General features: G+C 42.8%; 1 protein-coding gene across 1 annotated transcript in view; it reads right to left on the reverse strand.

The window, feature by feature from the left end:
- Window positions 1-18,048, reverse strand: part of TSHZ3 (teashirt zinc finger homeobox 3) — a 64,325-nt gene extending 46,277 nt beyond the window's left edge. The window contains exon 1 of the mRNA XM_083870093.1: window positions 17,984-18,048. Coding sequence (XP_083726219.1) covers window positions 17,984-18,023 — 40 coding nt within the window. The 5' untranslated portion in view covers window positions 18,024-18,048. The remainder of the gene's footprint in view (window positions 1-17,983) is intronic.
- Window positions 18,049-18,647: the final 599 nt, after the last annotated feature.

The raw sequence follows: 18,647 nt of genomic DNA on the forward strand, positions 1-18,647 counted from the left end.
ATTCTCTATTTATAACTTAATATTATTCTGATAATATTAATAGTATATAATATATAATATATATAATAGTATTCTGAATATTAACAAAAGTTTCTTAGCATCCCATTAGTAGTTATATAATTATTTCAAACAGATTTAAATATGCCACCTGATTGAATGCCATCAAACAAAAATCTCTGTTCCTGATTGAGACATTAGTCTTACATTATTATTATTATTACATTCCTCTTAGGAAAAACAATTGTTTAGCATCTAATCCCAACTCCTTATAAGTTCCTCAGCACAAAGAAGGTTATTTGACAAGTTGAGAACCCAGCCAAAAACCATCCACAAGAATCTGCCAGTATCTACACTACACCAACAATGAGCAGAAGCACAGCATAAGTTACCAGGTAACACAGATGAAATTCTGTTCCTTAAACTACAAATCTCAGTGAAAGCCCAATCAAGTTAATAGAGTCAGTAAAAGAATAATATTCTATTTCAGTGGACTTTGGACTGGGTCTTAACAAGAACAAACTGTGGAAGCATCCACAGCTTACTCCATATGACAATCCACAGCAGTACTGAGTGCTCCAAACCTTTCCTTCAAGCTATCAACAACCAAGTAAGCCTGTGGAATACCTGGAAGTGCAACAGCCCCCAGGAAGCTGAGGCAAGGCTGCCATCCACCTGCAGCAGGGCACTGGAAGGTGCTGCCTGGCAAGTGCTGGGATGCCCATGTGTGTCTGACCTGGGGAAGGGCTGGGCAGCCCCTCTGAGCTTCCCTCCACATTTTTTGTCCTACTGTGACAGGGGAGCAGGCTCAGGATAGGAACTGAAGCTCTCCAGACCACACCATGCGAGCTCATTTCCACCCTCCATGGCCCTTGACTGCCTGACCCACACCACCTGCAGCAGCTCCTGTAGACCCAAGGAAGAACAGAACATTTCCTTCCTCCACACAGGTATGTCCCACTCTGAATGCAAGCAGGATCTCTGCTATAATAACGCAAATTCCATAGCTTAAAGAAATTGCCATTTTAAAGGGTTTTTTTGTGGGGAATCTTGTCTGGAAAGTAGAGCACACTCCCAGTGATGCGACAGATTTCAGTAATTATTACACACAGTTTTTACACACACACAAAAAAAAAATTCACACAGGAACATCCCTGCTGGATGTAAGCAGCAGAATCTGGGGGAATCCACAGCAATAATATTTTTACATGTTTCTAGTGCTGCTGCTGAGAAGACCCACTCCTGGATCAGAACTCCATTATGTCAGGTGTGACACAAACATCCAACACACAAAGACATTTCTACTTCAGCAAAGTAAGGAACTCCTTTGCATAAAGTGAATGAAAGTGTATCTTCCAGTCCTTACAACAAATCACACTCTCTCATTTTAACACAAAATTTAACTGTTTCATTTCCTTTTGTCAACATTCAGTAAATCAATTATATAAAATGTCTCTGGTGTCTATAAAAAAAGTTTTTAATTTTAGCCTAATGCAAACACATGGTATTGTTAGCTAAAAAACACAGACAGTGAAGATCAAGTAACAAAAGATGTTTTCCTTTGAGAAATGTTAAATACTTCGCTTTTTCACGATCGAGCACAAGTTTCTAAAGGATGATAACTTTGTTTTGTAATTTGTTTATTGCTTAATCATGAAGACCAGATTGAGCATTTGAGTCACACAATTTTGTGTTGCACACTCCTACAACAAGAATGTGCTGTAAAATTTTATTTCTTTTTTCCTTCATTCAGCTTACTGCTTGCTTGTCCTCCTGCTTATTCAGCTAACCATCTCAAAATGAAATGCAATCACACAGCAAGATTTCACTGCTGCTAGAATATTTTACACAGAAAACATATAAGCATGAGGAAATAATGCACCACTATTGCCATATATTACATTGGACTATTTTCTAACTAATATAGATAGGAAGCATTTTATTGCAGGCCCAGAGCAAAAACAAAGGAAGACAAGGTATCCTGGGTAAATGATACATTTCAGCAGATAAAAAACCCACTCACACACAATCTTTGCTGTCTCAAGTTCTACCTTCTACTTTCTAAATATTCTTTCACTAAAATTTGCAACAAGTTCAACCCAGTTTTGCCCACCTGGTTTATGTCTCTCCATTTGACTTACAAGGTAAAGGTGGTTGCCAGAATTGTACTCTTACGCCCAAGCTAATTAAATTAGTATGGCAAATGCAAAGGGATTTGGGGGTTAATTAGAAAGCAAAGCATATGTTTAACTCTAAACAGCAGCATGGTCCTATACACGATTTTGAAGGCAAGTGAATGAAAGTAACACATGAATTCAGGTATTTCTATTTGGGGGACCATACAGTGGTTTGGATCTCTACCACTAGAGCACGGCACTAGTTCTTCCTTCCCTTCTCCTGAAGGCATTTCCAACCCTGTTCCTTCCTACACAGCTACCCTAGGGATTAAAGTAGTGCCCTGCCTGATGGCTTTTATCTGATGATTCCCTACCTCCAAGGCCATCTGGCTCTGCTCCTGGATTATCAGTTGACACGACTTAGTCATCCTGCACCTACGACAGTAAAACCATTATCTTTTACCCCAGTCATTTCTGAGGAGGTATCCTAGAAAACATGCTGAATAAAACAGGGTACTTTTCATCATATTAGTAAGTATATACAAATGCATTTTATGCATTTCACTGCAGTGTGGTTGGACACCAAAGGACAGTCACTTAGAGAGCACCAAGACATCTTCCAAGCTTCAGGTTTAGCTTGCAGAAGACTTTTCTTAAGCACACTGCTCACAAACTGAAAAATGGAGATAAGAAATATTTCTGTCTCACTGCACAAGCTGGTAGGACTGAAGCCCTAAAATCACCATGCATATACGAGATGCAACAGCAAGCTACACTGAGAGGAATAAAAAGGGCAACTAACCTTAAAAACGTGGAATAAAAAGTCTCTCTTATATCAGAAACCTTCAAAACGGAGCACATATCCTCCATCCTTCATGGACACCGTGCTCCAAAGCCAGTGAGAAATGCCCTGGATCTCTGGCAGAGAGCAGGACAGACTTGAGCACTGTCTGACAGAGCTGCAATGTCACAGCCTGGAGCAGGCAGGGGCATGGCTGAGGGAAACCTTGCACATTTACTCAGTTCACATTCAGCCAAGAACATCATATATACATATAAATCTATATATATCCTCAAGAGATTTTTCTCAGTATACAGATACAATGCAACTTAATGGTTCCTACTGAGATACTACATTGTACTTAACACAGCGACTTAAACACTGGCAAGTGCTTGATTGTTATTTGACTGTTTATTTTAAACTCCCTTTGCACATTCTTCCATCAGCTAAAGCAAAACAGTTTACTATCTGTGCTGGTGTTAATGTTTGACATATTCTGTCCATTTTTCACTTCATATGAACAAAAAGGCAATCCAGCTTTACCATGTTCAGTACCAAGGTATTTCAAGTTTCTAAACAGTTTTCCCTCTACAACTGCGAAAGCAGGCTGTATATGGGGAAGGATGAGGAAGGGGCTAGGGCAGAAAAACCCTTTCATAGAATCCAACCTCTTTCACCTGTGCAATAAATATTGTAAATGAGGAACAGCTATTCTGTCTTCCCTCAACACCATGCACAGAATAGAGACTGGGAAAAAAAGAGGAAAAGATGGATCTCACCTTGATGAGCAGAGGGAAGCATTATCACAGGGAACTTTCATATACAATGTGCTAAAAAGTCACTATCAGACTAACAATAACCACCTATATTCCAACATGCAGCCATCTATCCGTGTCTCTTAGCCAACATTTCCTTGATGTCAGCACTATATATCCCTCCATTAGGGAACTACTGCCACAGTTCCCCTATCAGTAAATAAAACAGTGATCAGCAGATCTGAAATACAGCAAATGCTTGCAAAGGTATCAGAGGTGTTGATATGTGAAAAGGAGACAAATCCGCTTCCCAGCAAAGAAGGAAAGAGCTCTTTAGCCATAAACATGTCACCTCTCATGCTGGCATGGCTATCCCACATTTATTTAATCCACAGAAACGTGCTAGAGAAAGCACTGCATTCATTCCTGTACATGAGCATCCCCCCCTTTGCCCTGTACTGGCACAGGGCCCACTCACCTATGACAAAAAATGCCAGTAATATGCCAGACTAAATTACTATTACATATAGAAGAAAAAGAGCTAGTCCTACTTAAAAAAAAATAAATAAAAATACCTGCCAGCAACTCCAGACAACATCCTAACTTTACAGAGAAGTGTTGGGCTATCAGCCAAGGGGGTGCTGACTTTGGTCGTGCAGTGCACAGATGATATTTTGCAAGCTAATGCTAATATGCAGCACTATGCTTTTAAAGAGGTTTTTTAAATTATTATTTCTCACACAAACTTCAGTGAACATGACGTTCTGAGGAATCACTAATATGAAATGTTACTTGAGGATACAGATCTCTCCAAGTCATCCAAGCTAGCTGCAGCCTGAGCTTCCAGTGTTGGAAGAATAGCTCTATGCAGCAGATGTGTCATACCCAGCACTCAGATGGCACCCCGTTTCCTTCTTAGCTGTGTTCTCTCCTCCTCCAAGTAAATACTGGAAGGATTACAAGTGAAACAGGGTGTGAGAGCAGAAAATGTGACACAGGCTACACACAATTAGCAGAGGAGCTGCTTGTGACACACTGACATGAAGAACTGTGCAAAGAACACTCAGGTATCAGCCAGTGTGAAAGGGATGGTGTGTGCAGAATGGTGTACAAGGTTTTTATTTTGCAGCTTAAATTCCCAGTATTTCACAGCACATATCCTTGCAAATCTTGCTGATAACCAACACTAATATCTAGCTTTGATATTAAAAGTAAGCGGGTTTGTTCTCCTGGCAGCACGAACTCAAAGTTTCTTTGTTTGTTTCTAGAAAACAGGGTAAAGGAAATATGAAACCAAAAATGGAAAAATACAGAGGGGCAGCGTGGCAGCCACCTCTGCATCACTACTTAAAAAATACTTTGTAAAAAAGCAGCACTACTAATGCAATCATCATACCTGTGTTCTCCTGTGATCAGTCTATCCACAGACACCTTCAAAGCACAAACAAACACCAAATTTGGGGTTTTTTGGACTACATGAGCACTTTGCCCATCAATCATAAGACGTTGCATTCTCACAACGATGTTGTGTCACATTTCAGCCTCAGCTTTTGGGCAGCAGAAGCACTGACCCCTGCTCTGCTGGCAGCAGCATCAGCTCTGCCCAGCTGTTTTACACACACTGGTCAGCACTGCACTACCCAGAAGTGAATTCCTGTGCACACTTGTGCACAGGGTGTGCCCTGCTGCATCAACTGCCAGGGTACCCAAACTTGGAGGAGTTGGAAACTAGGCTTTGCAGCAGCTTTCTCATCATTCCATCTACAAATAACAGGATTGCTGGAGAATCAGGGTTCAGAATGGACTGACAGGAGCCTGTTATTCCTCAGGCTGGTTGGAACTGAGACAGGTACTGCCTGGCCACCTTTGCTGTACTGAAGGAAGGGCAGGGCTGCAGCCTGGGCAAGCTTTGCCTGCCTTGCTGATGGCAGAGCTCGTGCACTCCAGCGTTGCTGCAGGGGACAGCCAAGGAGACAATGCCCTGGAAAGGTGGCCCAGGATGAAAAGGCTGATGAAAGCCGTGGGACCCTCACTTGGACAGACTAACCACACACTCCAGTAACTGCCAGGGAAGATAGTGAAGCTGAAAGAGGCTTAGTGCAAGCATGCAGGAGATTTGTGACAGAAAGTTAGAACTCCATGTCAAGCCTTTCATGCAAACAATAAATATTACTTATGCTCATAATCAGACTTTTCTCCAGCATCGTCTTTGAATGTTGAACCTTTTTCAATTAATTAAAAACTATGCACTGCAGAGTGCATATTTTATCAGCCCTCAGCTGCTTAAGTGTCTAGAAAAGACCAGGCAGTTTTTCTTTTTTCCAGGCAACCCAGAGCAAGTACTTGCAAGGGTCATATCTTTTTAATTATCTTTTCTCTCTTTGATTAATTATTCCGTCTGACAATAGCGTGTTTCTAATGCTATTCACCTGCCTTTGATGATTGACAACTTTTCTGTCTGATTCAAAGCAAACAGCTGCTGCCATGATTGCCTAGCAACCAGGATGTGATGGATGAGCCCCAAAGATGGATGGCTGCAATAAATCATGTCTCCAGCTATAAAACTGAAAAAAGGGATAAGAATAAAAGCGAACAAAAAACAAAACAAGGTTTCTTCCCATGAGTGCACTCAGCTCCTTACCAATTACACCTGAAATGGACTTTGTGTCTATTAATAGCAAAGTTTTCTAATCAGTAAGAATGCAATGATGCCATTTGTATCAAGGTGTGTTTACAATTGTTACAGCAAATTGGCACTTGTACTTCAATTACCTACTGTGTTACACAAGTGCAGGAGTAGCAGAGCAAAGTTTTAGCTTATAGTTAAAGGCTTTATAGAAAGTATTATGGGTTTTTTTCAGAGTTTTTTCATGGTGCTGGACTTGAATGAAGGGTATAAACTTGAATTCTCCTTACTTTTGACAACCAAGTGTAGCAAAAGTAAATGGAATTGAAAAACTCATTTCTATAAAACACATATAAGGTCCCTGCTGGCTTAAAAAAAAAAAAAAAAAGTTTTAACCTAAATGTTTATTAAATGTTGCTGTCATTCCCTTTTGCTAAGAGGGTATCCTGCAATCAAAGAAAAAGTTTATGTGACAAGCAGTATTTCAAAAATACCGTCTACCTGAGCAAATTCAAGACTGATCCAACAAAGTAATTCTTGTCTCATTTTACCCACCGCTCCTGTATATGATTTGAGTTTTGTAGGATGTGCCAGGCAAGGAAGAGTCAAGAGTTTGTCAACTCAGAACAAGTTTAACCAGGCTGGGTATTGCACTTGCCTGAAGAGGCACAAACACCCCAACACCTGAAGTTTTGGCACTGCCTCTTGCTGAGGCTGCTCCATTGTTGGAGTATCTACCTCCTGAAAGTCCCTGCCTGTGCTTCCAAGGAAAGATCTAATTGCCTATAAAAAGCTGTTTCCTTAATTCTTCCAGCAGGTGGGGGTGTCCTGGTTCCAGCAAAAGTGCTTCAAAGAGGGAAGGGATTGCCCTCACTGCTTACACAGCCAGGCCATCCACCCTCCAGGGCACCCTGGACACTGGGGAGCAAACACCAAGACTCAAATATTCACAGTCCTGGATGAAAAGCATGGGTGGAAAAGAAATATCTGAATGCTGAAATAATTATGTCCTAGAATTTTTTTTTTTTTTTTTCCATTATTTGGGACCCAGAAAAAAAAAAAAAAAAAAAAAAAAAAAGGTGCATCCTGTTAGCGAAAGGAAGCTGGAGTGTGTTAATCTGTTCACAAGCACATTTTTATCCTGGAAGTGGCAATGCCTGGCAATGTTACACTGGATCAGCTACAGTCCTGCTTATATTTTAGTGTCACACACGGCCAGTCTCTGTGCTCATGCAGAATGCCTGTACCCTTGCATGGGCCACGGCTTTGTCTACATCCTTCACAATTATTGAAATGCTCCCACTAAAAACTTCCCTCTGCCTCTGCCCGTCCCTCTCCCCGTTGTACAAACACACACACACACACGGAAATCCAGCCCCTAAAACAATTGTAAGGCACTCCTGTAATGACCGCGAGTATCTGGTAACAAACAATGAGAAAGCAAAGCCATCAATCACAACGTGCACGCCGAGGCCTCCATTCTGTCCCAGCTCATCCAACTCTCAAGTTACAGCTTTACACGGCAAGTCTAAATAATATTCAAAATGATAAATGGCACTATAAGCCTGATATCCATCATCAATCTTTTTTTAAGGAACATCCATCTTCAATAATGCACGTTTGAATCATGTGAAACCAAGAGCTCCCAGATTCATTTACACAACCCCCAGCAAGCTGGTGCTGCTTGAATGATACGTGTCAGCCAGATTGTCCCAACTGCCAAAGTTAAAAAAAAAAAAAAAAAAAAAAAAAAAAAAAAAAAAGGAGGGAAAAAAAAAAAAAAAAATGAAGAGAGACTGAGAGTGAAAGAATACAGGAGGGAAAAACCTTCCGGGGGGCTGAAGAAGGCGGCTGAGCAGATAATGCGGGAGCACATCCCCGGCCGGTGCGTGTGGCGGTGCCCGGCAGCGGCGGGCGCTCCCGGCCCGCTCCCTGTGTCTGTTCCCGGCCCGAGCAGAGCCAGCAGCGCCGGGCGGGAGCTGCCCGGGCCCCCCCGCGCTCCGCAGCCCCGGTGATAAATGACACATGTCATTCTGTCGGGAGGGAAGGGTGGGTCAGTGATGTATGGCTCTGCTGAAAAGGAAATCGACTGTTTGGCATGGTGCGGCTATTCTCCACCAGGATTTAGTTTCAGAAGTCTAAAATGAAATCTCCGATGTTTCAAGTGCACGGTTAGGGCAGGCTGACGTGCGGCCGAGGCAGCTCGCTGCCTTTTTTTTTTTTTTTTTCCCCTCCCTCCTCGATTTTTTATTTTTTAACCTCTCTCTGCCCTTCGGATTTCAAAAAACTGCTCCACTGACTGGAAACTGCAAAAGAACACACATATATCAAAGTCTTCAATAGTTATGATCCATGATAAAATTTAAATAGGTTGAGGTTTCTATTTTTATTTATTATTGGGGGGGAAAAATGGCATGCAGGCTTGACACAAAAGCAAGATAAAAATTAGCATGTTTGAAGTAATCGTCCCACAGCTTGACATCTGCATAGTAAATTTTAAAGGAAAAAAATGTGTCAGGCAGGCATGAGCTGTTCCCTCCCTCCCCCCCTCTTTCATTAGCTCACTGGCAGGGTGGCACTTCTGAACCTCATTACTGCAGGAGGATTTATGAAGCTGAACCCAATGGCAAAGAAAAGGCATCTGTCAATAATTGTAGGGAGCTGCACTCACAGCTTTGAAATCTCATTAAGTATGCAGTTATCAGGCATAAAGATCAAAAACATTACTCAACTCCGACAGAATCTTATGGAGGAACATTAATTAGCAACAGGCCTACAGTACAAAAAAAAAAAAAAAAGAAAAAAAACCAGACTTCCTCTCACACCTGCCCAACCCACAAACCAAAAGAAACACTCCCCCTCCCTCCAGAAAAAAATAATTCCCAGCATCTGAGACTGATCAAGTACATGAAACAAGAGAGAGGGAAAAAAAAATCCAGTTGAGACAGTCTTGGCGGTGAAGAGAGAAAAGGAAGAAGCTGTCAAAGTTGAGAAGGATGTCAGCACTGGCCCTGATTACAAGGGCCTATACAGTTCCCAGGCCTTTTATCATCCCTGCCATCAAAAACAGACTCTGTGTCACAGATGGATGACTGATGGCTGCCAGTCTGGAGCAGCCTGGCCAAGCCTCCTGGAGGCCCCTGCTGCGATCTGGCCCTCCAGCAACAGGCTTGACCTAGCAGGGAAAGGGCTGCCGGCAGCCAGCCCAGTCCCAGAGACACTCAGAAACAGCACCCTGTTCTGTTCTTCCCCAGAACAATCCAGCGAGAGCTTGGTCAGGGTTTGTTTGTTCAGCTTACAGAAGTTAAATGTAATACTGCTGCTCGCCACGCAAAGGCTGTGCATTATTTGAAAATAACACCAGCAAAAAGAAAAAATATATATTAAAAAAAAATTAAAAACGTCTTCTTTGTCCATGCTAAATGTATTTTTCTAATCCTGTTTCTAGTTTGCATTTTCACCACAATTTGCACACTCAATTGCTTAGAAAATACATGCGAGAGAAATATAAATTTGGGGGGAAACATACAAATTCATAGGCGAAGCCAGACCATAAAACCAAGTGACCTTTGCAGCATTAAGTATGGTGTGCAACTAATTAAGAACTATGGCCATATTAACATTTTTTCTTACAGAATCAAGGATATCAGCTACACAGCTTAACCCATTGCACATATTTCTTTCATTTCCTCCCTATCAAAAACTGTGTTTGCAAACAATAACTCAAAGCTACTTGTTAAAAAAAAAAAAAAAAAAAAAAAAAAAAAAAAAAAAAAAAAAAAGCAGGAGGAGGGAAATCACCTTCTGTAGTTTTTTTCCCACTTGGGACCATGCCTGAAAAACTCCCTCTCTAGTTACATGCTGCCCTTCATACATTTTATATTTCCCATAATTTTGCGCTACAAAGAGGCTTTCCACTGTACAGTTCCATTCCCGTGTTATTTCCTGTGTCCTGGGTTTTGATATAATGTACATATTTGTCTCTCATTTCATGAGATACACAGTGATATTTATGTCTCACTTGTAGCCAGGCTGAAGATTGGCTCCTTAATGAACTACATCTTTAATACCGCACAGAGTCAGGGATAGTCACGCGCACATACAAGACAACCTGCCTGTCAAAATCTTTTCAATATCTAAAATTAATTATTTTACTTAAGTAATGTACTTTAAAAAAAAATTAATTCTTAGCTCTGACAAAATACGGAAGCGGAGGTTCCGCTCTAAACAAGATTTTTTAAAGAATTTTACAAAAAGTGTTACAATAAGGTGTTTATATTTCTCCGTATGCTTACCATATTACTTTTATTATGTGTAGCATCAAAGTGATTATAGCAATTACATCTAACAGAATTAATTATAGAACATCCCATCATTTCTAAATACATAATGCATTAGAGGTAAGCCAAAGAAAGAAAACATCTTGACTGTGGTGACTATTGTTGGAGTATTTTTTTCTTTAAGCATGAAGGCAAAACCAAAGTAGGAAGAAACGTACAGAAACGGTGGGATAACGGCGAAATGTTAACTACAAAAATCTGAATATCGAGGCAGGTACGTTTTTACTAGCAATAGTAACCTGCGCAAAGCTGCGCTAGCACAAATATCCATGTAAAATCCATTAGAGCTTTTAATCACAAAATATGGAAACTAGCCAATTCACCTAACCAATGTGTTAGTACATAAAGACAGGAGTGTATGAGTGAAAGAGTTACAAGCCTTTACGTATGCAAAATAAATTCACTCAAAGCTTCATTAATATTAATTTAAATTCAGAACCCATTTACATTAAATTGTTCATTAAAAATTGCCTATTTTATGCAACATGCATTCCGCAAAGAACACATAAGAAACGGAAACAGAGGGCTCAATTTAATGATGGAAATATCAAAAGTAAATGAATTTGGACCATTCCAAACGAATTATAAAGCAGCCCTCTGCTCTGTGCCAGCGCGCGAAGTTTGGCGGGAGTTTGGCGGAAAGGAAGGGAAACCTCCTGGCTTCCCCCTGGCCAAGGCTTGGCTGCCGCCCTTCCCACCTCCTCACCGCCTTTCTTAAATCCAGAATTATTTATGGACAGGACCTAAACCCCAGCCTGTGACAATGGTGGCCAATTGTGAACACACTGGGCCGCCCCAAAACTCGCACTGATGGCCAGTGCTGCCGGGCGGAGCTGCCCAACGACCGCGCCCGAGGTGAGGCTGGGCATGGAGGCTCCTCACTGCCAAACTCCCACACCAACAAGCACAGTAACTTACGTGATTCCCAACAGCTGCTCTGGATGGAGAAAAGAGAGTCATAATTAATAACATGTGTCCTGACAGAGTTAATTAATAATTTATAATTAAGTCTAAAATACGAACTTAGATTATTCTTGAAGAGTTGTCCCTTTACTGCCCGAAGAGGCCAGGTAATGGCATTGGCAAAGAGCTTTCAGGTATTTTATGATCCTCTGGTAACTCTTTCCCTACTCTCCCTCTGCCCCCAGGGGAAAAAAACCCTTTGAACATTTTCTGAGAAATATCTTAAAGTTGATGCCTGCAATGAGAAGTGTTTAAATTCTGCAGATTGGCTCTCTGTTGAGATGACCAAAATATCTTTCAGGCGCAAAATCAGGCAAATGCAGTAGGATGAATCTCACAGTCTCTGAAATTAAGCCCTACTTATTTCAACTCTTTCAGTTCTTTTTATGAAAATGGTAACAAACAATTTCAAGCTCTGACAATGTTCTACTCTGCATTATTGTACTTAAGAAAACTACAATACGATCTCTTGTGGACTATGCTTTAAATCCTTTGAGCCAATTTTCATGCTTTGTTTTTTTTTTTATGTTGAAATCAAGAAAAATCAATTGCACAAATTTTTTTCAATCCTCCTGCTTTAGGTTATGACACATACACACACAAAAAAGCAACGCATCCATTGTTTAGTGGGATTTTTAAAATTAATTTAATGTCTAACTGCAAATGCTGGAAACTAGAATTAATCTGTCTGGATAAAAAAAGGCTTACAGACATTTAAATGCATGTATCGGGACACTTTATCAACCTAACATAAAATTGTCATCTTATCTTATTATATGACTATTTTATGCATGTGTCAAAGAATTTGAAAATGAATGCCTGTCTATTCACTCTAATTACAACTGCATATTATCTGTCTGGATGTACCAGTCCATATCATTGTTACCAAATACAATATATTGTATTCACCTTTCATTTTTAACTTAAGGCTGATAAACCACAATTTGGGCGTAACTAAATTTTAAAAAAAAATTACCAAACACACAGAGAAGAAAAAAAAATAAATCAGACTAAAACACCTGAGGTAGACTATTTAGTAAATGATGCTGAAGTATTTCACAGATAAGATAACACGCGACTGCTCAGCAACTATGTTATTTTTGGTGTTGTATCATAACCATACACACACATACACTCCTACTTGACAATGCAACACTTCAGGCATCTTAATACCTGAACCACTATAGCAGCACCTTGAAAACAGGGCTGTGTTAAAATCTGACAATCTGTATTTGGATTCTCTAGGAAACAGTCACGACATTGGATTAAAATATGGATTACTACACCGTAGAGCCAGCAGTGCCAAGGTTTGCTCAGAAAGATAACACGTAGGTTACTTTATGTCCTGGCAAATGATTTCTTTTCATTCACTCTGTACCACCATATGTTTCTGCATAAGCGTGCACGTAGCACGCTTAAAAATGTACCCCACACTTCACCCTGAAGGTGATCTTTTCTATACAGTTTCCACTAATCCTGGAAGCAGGGCTGACAAAAAGGACCCACTCTAATCCTGCTAACTCACCCTAGCTTCACTGCATTTCCCATAACCCTGCAGCAGTCACAATTCATTCTAATCACTTTACAAAACAATCTTTAGTAAAAAGAGGAAAAATGCAGACTTGTAAGCCAATTTAAGAAATAACTGCTGATACATCAGTTATTGACTATTTCACTCCTGCTCATGATAGTGCTCAAGGCAAAACCGAGAACAAAATGACAACATCAACCGCACGCAATAAACTGTGGCCCAGGAGAGCACTGAAGCCCTAATTGACAGCTGTCAAGCTAATGGGAGAAATGGCAGCTGATTCTGGAAAATTCTGTTTTCCAGCCGGATATTCAGGGGAATCTATCAAGCCTTTTTATATTTATGCCCCTTTTCCTTTTTTTTTTTTTTTTTTTTTTTTTTTTGCATTGTTCCTTCACACTTTGCCGGGAAAAAAAAAAAAAAAAAAAAAAAAGGAAAAAAAAAAAGCAGAGGACAGCCATAACTAATCATTTTGTCAGCTTGCTGCTAGGAAGAATCTCTGCCCAACAGAGAAATATGTGGCAGGTTTGGAGGCAAATAACATACCAAGGGCTGACACTGCAAGTACCTTTATAGGTAGCCTACTTTATCGCTACATTTACTTTTGGGGTATGTATGTAGTTGCAAGCAATTGCCATAAATTAAAGCGAGCGTTCGAGTTGCTGGAGTCGGAGCTGCCTGGAAATCTGGCGGCACAACCTGTGTGCCATCTTGCATCTGTTTGCTGTGCTGCACCCCCAGCCCCGCGCTGGAGGGGCCCAGGGCTGGCACCAGCACTCAAGTCCCTGGAAAGTGGAAGTGCTCAGCACCTCTGAAGCATCAATTCTGTGTGTTTGGGGGCTCACGCTGACCAGGTGCAGCTTTTCAGTGCGAGCGTGGGAGTTGGGAAAAGCCTAAAGCATGCAGCAACCTCCAGGATTTAAAACATGCTATGTAAAAACAAAAATACTACAGGCCCGGCTTTGTTTGGGTTGTTGTTTTTTTTTTTTTCTCTCTCAGAGCCTTGAAAACTCGGTGCAGTTGTCTGGGTCTTACTGTTTTATTAAATATATAAATAAATAAGTAAACTAAATGTGATCCCAGCAAACCACTAGTTCCCAATCCCTCCTCAGAAGGTATGTACACAAAATATGTATTAAGTTGTTTCTGTCAGTAGGAAGTACATTTTCTTGATCTTTTAAATAGGTTTCTAAAAAAGCTGCAAGTGAAAGCTATAATTTAAGGATAGATAATTACTGTTTGCATGAACAAGACTGGCCTCTATTAATACAATATCTTAGCTTCCCCAGACAGTAGCCTCGAACTGGTAAATACCTTCTTCCTCCTGACTTACATGACAGAAGTCTTTGGAGCAGCAATTCTGACTATCTTCTTGCTTTAACAGGTGAGGAATAAAACTGCAATCCCTGACTCTCCTTCCCAAATTTACCTACGATATTCAGCTCTGTCTCAAAGCAAACAAAGTGAAATTATCATTTTTACAGATTCTTGATTCTCAGAGACAGCTTTAGTCTTCCACAGTGTGGTGTTAACACTTGGGCTAGACATAAAGAATTTGTGCACCTGTCTGTTATGTCTGCGAGCTCTGTGCTGCTGAGAGTTCTTTGTTGTTGTTATTCTACTCCAGACCATTAAAAGGGTCCTAATTCCTATGACATGATTATCCAGGTACCAAAGCCCATTTGTCACCTGCAGCAGAAAATTGAGTTAATGCACAACTAAAGGCAACCAGGACTGTGTAATATCAACTTGATTACATCAAACTAGCTGCAAACCTAATTCTGCTGGATGACACTGCGTGGAGCTTGTCATCTCCAATCATTAAAGCTGTCAGGAATCCATCAGGTTTACAGCTAATTAGGTGAACACTAATGAAGCTGGCAAAACAACTTTTCTTTTTTTATGGCTGAGCGGACCTTTCAGTTTGGAGAAAAAAAATTCTCGAGTATTCTCAAGGTTGCTGGGGACTGGATTTCCTGAGTTACCAATCAGCAGACATCTTTAATTCTCCCCCCACCACCACCTTTTTTTCTCTCTCAGTACCAAGCAATCAATTTGTCATCACTCTCAGTATGCCACAAAAGCAGTCATGAACCTTATAACTTGCAGCTCTCAAGCCAAAAAGGGGGGAGAAAAAAAAAGTAAGTTTCTTCTGTCTTAAAATAAAACGCCTCATACAGCTCACTTATTTATCTTCATGCACTTATCAACAGCATAAATGTTCTTGTTTTTTCACTCTTGTCAAATAAGTAGCCCTTCAGTCATTCTACATCCCCCATATCCATTAGGCAGAGGCATTTTGATAAAGTAAAGCCAAAGCTAGTGTATGGGAAAGAATGAAAGCACTCACTCTGCCAACTTCTGATTGACCATTAAGCTATTGATGAATGTGCCTGTCAGGAGAGAGACAATTAAATCAAATATGAAACAAAGTCGTTTTGACGGGTCATTTTGATAGAGCAAAACCATTCTTCCATCTCCTATTAGTCCTGCAGTCAAGTTTTTGTAATGAATATTTCTTAACTAACCTGTTATTTCTTAGCTGTTTTTAAGGTGTTAAAAAGAAAAAAAAAAAGCCTTTGCTTTTGCTGCTATTAGAAAAAGTAACATTTCCAATGTGACCAATAAAAGCAGCATCTCAGTGGGAAGCAATTATACACAATACTAAATGTTTAATGTGGCTATCAAAAAGCTAAAAGTTTAAAGAGATTACACTTCTGCTAAATATGAAAGACAGATCGCTCATCACGGATGATTCACTTGAGAAAGGAGGGAGAGACAGAGAGTGGTGGAGGGAGAGAGGGATACCTCAGAATGTGTGTTTAGTGCAGAAACATTTTCTTCCAGCCTATGGAGAGACAGCCCAGTTTACAGCAGAGTCCAGTGTGTCAGACACATGGAAAAGCTAGATTTTGCAGAACTAAATTCACATTACAAAACAGAATTTCCCAAGTATCAGGAAAAGTTCACCTCTGTCATTTTTCTCAAAAATTGTTATTTGATGGCACAGGCCAGAAAAGCAAAATATTATCATGAAGTATTTGGCTACGGCATTGTTTGCTAGATGCTATCACTACCGTACTGAGAAACTTTCCAAACTTTCTGGCTGTTTGTACGTGGGGTGAGGCTGCTGGGAAGTCCATTTCCCTATTCCAAAAGCACTGGCCCAACGCATGTGGATGTCAAAGCGGAGAAGAAAGGAAACACGCACGTTGTTATTTACAATTTTTGTTACTCCCCGAGCCCCTTGCTGTTGGCTAAACCCAAAGCACCCCGCTCGGAGCAGTTGTCAGGCAGCGCTGGGAGCACTGGCAGGCTGCTGAACGCCTGTGCCCCAACCCCCCCAGCCCAGGCTGCAGGAATACCTGCTCCCAGCTGTCCTGAGCACAGCCACAGCGATGCTGCCCCTGGAGAAGGCCAGGGGTGCTGTCCCTGCCCCGGGCCGGCCCTGGTGGCACCCGGAGCCCCTCGAGTGGCGCTAACAGAGAGTTGACAGGCCACCTGTGACGTCACCGAGTCTGGCGTTACCATGGCAAGTGATTTATTGATGTTTATCGGGAATGAATAGATCAAAGGCTGCCAGATGACAGGCGATCAATCAGACATCAAATCAAGGATGGCAACAGGCCAAGGAAACCTTTTCCAGCCCACATATCCCCAGCTAAGGATTACTGTAAAATTATGTGGGGCTTTTCTTTTACTGTTTTCTTTTCAATTTGGCTTTTCCAAAAAATACTGCTTAAGTTTAACAGGAGTTGACGTTTCTGGCAAAAGGAAAACAAGCCAAACAAACAAGAAACCTCACCAGCACAAAGCCTCGAAAAGTATTTCTAAAAAGGAAAAAAAAAAAACCGGTGGAAATTGTAAAGGCACTATCAGAAACATTCACCAGTCACTTGACAATACACAGACCCTTTTTCTTTTTTTTTTTTTTTTTTTTTTTCTCCTTTGGTTTACTTTGCAGCTTCTCCTCTGGACTCATAAATAAAAAATCAAGAGGATTAACAGAAGAGGCCACCAAAGAAAGTGACCAGACAGGAGGGTGTCTGTCTGTCTGTCCGGCAGAGACATCTCCAGTGCAGTACAAGCGCAGAAGAGGAAAAAGGTAAAAGTTGGGCAAAGGAACCAGTTCTGGGCTTAGATCTTCAGCTAACACTGCAGAGCCTCCTAATCACTTTGTCCCTGCCACTTCATTCACAGCGTGCCATGTATTTATACATACCCTCTCTCTTTTTTTTATAATAGAAAAAAAATAAAATAAAAAGAGTATTTTCCCTGCCTTTCACAAACCATTCGCCTGCGAGGGAAGGGGATGTAGAAGAACGAAGACTACGAGGGAGAGAAGCAAAGTAGGTGCCAAAGTACGGGCTGGAAACAACCAAAATTCTGCTCCTGGCTCCCCGCAGCTCCGGGGTGACACGGGCACAGGATCCCGAGAGGCGAGTGCCCGCACACCGCCCCGCACACCGCCCCGCACACCGCCCTGCCTGTGCTCGCACCCGCCTGTGCTCGCACACCGCCCCGCACACCGCCCCGCCTGTGCCCGCACACCCCAGCCGGGCCGCACCGGAGTTCCCAGTAAAGCAAAGTGGGCACCAAAAGTGGGCAACGGGCTTTCGTGCGCCCCCCACCCCAAAAAGAAAGAAAAAAATAAATAAAATCCCCCCCAAACCCCCCGTCCCCGGCGCGGCGCCTCCCGCCCGGGAGCGGCGGGGCAGAGCCCCCGGCAGCGGGGCAGAGCCGGGCGTGAGAGACACGGAGGGAGGCCAGAGGAGAAGGCAGCAGCCGCGGAGGGAAGGAAGGGAAGGGAAGGGAAGGCAGGGAAGGGAAGGCAGGGAAGGGAAGGCAGGGAAGGCAGGGAAGGCTCTCGTACCTGCTGCGCGCCGGGGCGCTTGCTGCTTCCTCCTCGGCATGCTGGGCTCCGGGCGGGGGGGGGCAGCCGGGCCGCGGGGGTGGGAAGAGTTGCCTCAGCCCCGGAGATCCGGTGAGCTGCTCCAGCCTCGGCGCGAGGGCTGGGTCCGGGATATATTTTTTGTTGCTGTGCATACACGATGCCGAGTAGGAGGAGGAGGCGGCGGCGGCGGAGGAGGAGGAGGCGGCACAGAGGAGAGGACAGCCCTGCTGCTGCTGCTGCTGCTGCTGCTGGCAGAAGAGGGGGGAAGTTTGACAAATCGCCCCGGAGGAAGGAGGAGGGGAAGCCCCCCGAAGAGGTGTGCGGGCGGGAGGGCCGGGGAGAGCCCGCAGTCCCCCCCACCCCGCCCCGCGCCCCCGGTGCCGGGCCGGGCTGGGAGATCACGGCATAAAGACGGGGGATCTCCCGGCCGGAGCCGGCGGAGCCTCAGCCCGCGCTCCGCGCTCCCGGCTCGGCGCTGGAGCGGCGGCGGCGGCGGCAACAGGCGAAGCTCGAAGGGAAACGAGATGATCGCGGTGTCACTCAAACTGCTCCGCCGAGAGGGAGCGGGGCACCGCCGCCCGCCCGCCCCGGGCCGCGCCTTCGCCCAGCGCGCATCGCCCGCCGGACCGGGCGTGGGGCGGGC

This window comes from Zosterops lateralis (assembly GCF_965231275.1).
Source record: "Zosterops lateralis genome assembly, chromosome: 12".
Lineage (NCBI taxonomy): Eukaryota > Metazoa > Chordata > Aves > Passeriformes > Zosteropidae > Zosterops > Zosterops lateralis.